At 38.2% G+C, this 2,500-nt stretch overlaps 1 protein-coding gene across 1 annotated transcript in view; it reads right to left on the reverse strand.

Moving 5' to 3' along the window:
* Positions 1–995: 995 nt before the first annotated feature.
* Positions 996–2,500, reverse strand: part of LOC118494591 (alpha-mannosidase 2x-like) — a gene marked incomplete at both ends in the record, with an annotated part of 12,137 nt that continues 10,632 nt past the window's right edge. The window contains one exon of the mRNA XM_035998898.1: positions 996–1,124. Coding sequence (XP_035854791.1) covers positions 996–1,124 — 129 coding nt within the window. The remainder of the gene's footprint in view (positions 1,125–2,500) is intronic.

The following is a 2,500-nucleotide window of genomic DNA, read 5'->3' on the forward strand; positions in this document are numbered from 1 at the left end:
ACACAGAGACACACACACACACACAGAGACACACACACACACACACACACACACACACAGAGAGACACACACAGACACACACACACACACACACACACACACACACACACACAGAGACACACAGACACACACAGACACACACAGACAGACAGACAGACACAGACAGACAGACAGACAGATACACACACACACACAGAGAGACACACACACACACACACACACACACACAGAGACACACACACACACAGAGATACACAGACACACATACACACACACACACACAGACACACACACACACACACACACACACAGAGACACACACAGACACACAGACAGACAGACACACACACAGTAAAATATAACCAAAATAAGCAGTGAAAAATATTTAAACTGAAACTACATAAAAAGTAAAACCTTCAAGAAAAACAGAAACTATATTGCAGATAAAAATAAAAATGAAATTCCAGCAACAATTAATAACTTCAACCCTGGAGACAGAACGGATGCTAGCAACCACTCTGAAAACTCAGGCTCCATCTCCAATATAATACATACAGTATATATACATATACATGTATACATATAAACATACACACACACACACACACACACTATATTATACATTACAGCCAAATTAAAGCTCCATCTCTTTGTCAAGTGTTTGAGTTGTCTCTGACTGCCCCGTCTCTGACTGCCCCGTCTCTGACTCTGACTGTCCCGTCTCTGACTGTCCTGTCTCCGACTGTCCTGTCTCCGACTGTCCTGTCTCTGACTGAACATGTCAGGTCGTCCAAAATGAAGGCTGACGGCCCCTCGGACGGACGACGGCACGAACCCACCGACCAGACTCGAGTCACCGACCTCCCAGACTGACGGCTGATTATCAGCTCGGTGTGTCAGGGCTCTGAGCCTGACTCTAAACTAAAACTAAAACCTAAGTGAACATTGAGAAAGCTTAGAGCCTGGGTCCAGACTGGTTCTGGTTCTGGACTCACCTGGGCCCCCTCCTCCCCCGGCAGGAACAGGTACGCTCCGCTCTTGTCCCGGTTGGCTCCGGTTCTGGTTCCGTACCACAGGAACTGGACCTGGAGCCGCTGCACCAGACCGGACTGCAGACGCAGCTTCTGCATTTCAAAATAAAACGTTTCCCTTAAAACTGAATTAGTCAAAATAAATAATTATTAAACTAAATAGATTCTTCAATAAACAGATAAAATCAGTGATTACACTCCTGATTATAATAGTTAAATTATTAATAACATGAACTCATTCATTTTAACAATTTCAAAACATATACAAATTTATTATTTTAATGTATTAAACAAATTATAATATCTACATCTTTCTTTTTAAATAATAGTATTTTATATTGTATTTAAGGGTACATAAACATATTTGGGGGTTTTGATTAATTATTTAAATTTGACACTGAAAATATGTCATTTTTTAAAAACTTTTTTTGAAAATTGTAATTTGTGATTGATTGATTTTTATTAACGTGTATTTTTGTTAGTGTTAATTATGTCTAAACTAGAGGCCAAACGATTTTTGGCATTTTTTACATAATTGGCATCGGCCAATTGTTTTTTGTGAAGATCCACTAAGATCTATTTGTTCAAGTGTTCTACATTTTCTTCAGACCTAAAACAAAGAAGTGCTGCTGGTTGCTACTGGGTGCAGCAATATGTTAAAATTCTTGATTTATTTTATTATGAAAGTCTGCAGATTTGTGTTGAAGTTTGAAAAGTGCTGCTAAAGCACTAAACTTTATTTTATCATTGAAAAGTTTATTTTCTTCTTACCTGTTTCGTTTATTTAATATATTATTTACACATTATATGTTTTAACATTAAACATTTACATTAAGCATTTCTAATTGTGTGCAGATTGGTGAAGTGTTCAATAAATGTTGTTGTTGAGAAATGTTGTATCTTTTAGAGCTGCAACTAACGATTATTTTCATAGTTGATTAATCGGTCGATTATTTCTCGATTAATCGACTAGTTGTTTGATTTATAAAAATGTCAAAACATGGTGAAAAATGTGGATCAGAGTTTCCCAAAGACTAAGAGGACGTCCTCAAGATCTTCAGTTAACTGTCCCAAAGGAGAGAAGATACTAGAAGATCTTCAGTTAACTGTCAGAGGAGAGAAGAGACTAGAAGATCTTCAGTTAACTGTCCCAGAGGAGAGAAGAAACTAGAAGATCTTCAGTTAACTGTCCCAGAGGAGAGAAGAAACTAGAAGATCTTCAGTTAACTGTCCCAGAGGAGAGAAGATACTAGAAGATCTTCAGTTAACTGTCAGAGGAGAGAAGAAACTAGAAGATCTTCAGTTAACTGTCCCAGAGGAGAGAAGACACTAGAAGATCTTCAGTTAACTGTCCCAGAGGAGAGAAGATACTAGAAGATCTTCAGTTAACTGTCCCAGAGGAGAGAAGATACTAGAAGATCTTCAGTTAACTGTCCCAGAGGAGAGAAGACACTAGAAGATCTTCAGTT

This window comes from Sander lucioperca, unplaced genomic scaffold (assembly GCF_008315115.2).
Source record: "Sander lucioperca isolate FBNREF2018 unplaced genomic scaffold, SLUC_FBN_1.2 Unpl_94, whole genome shotgun sequence".
NCBI classification, from domain to species: domain Eukaryota; kingdom Metazoa; phylum Chordata; class Actinopteri; order Perciformes; family Percidae; genus Sander; species Sander lucioperca.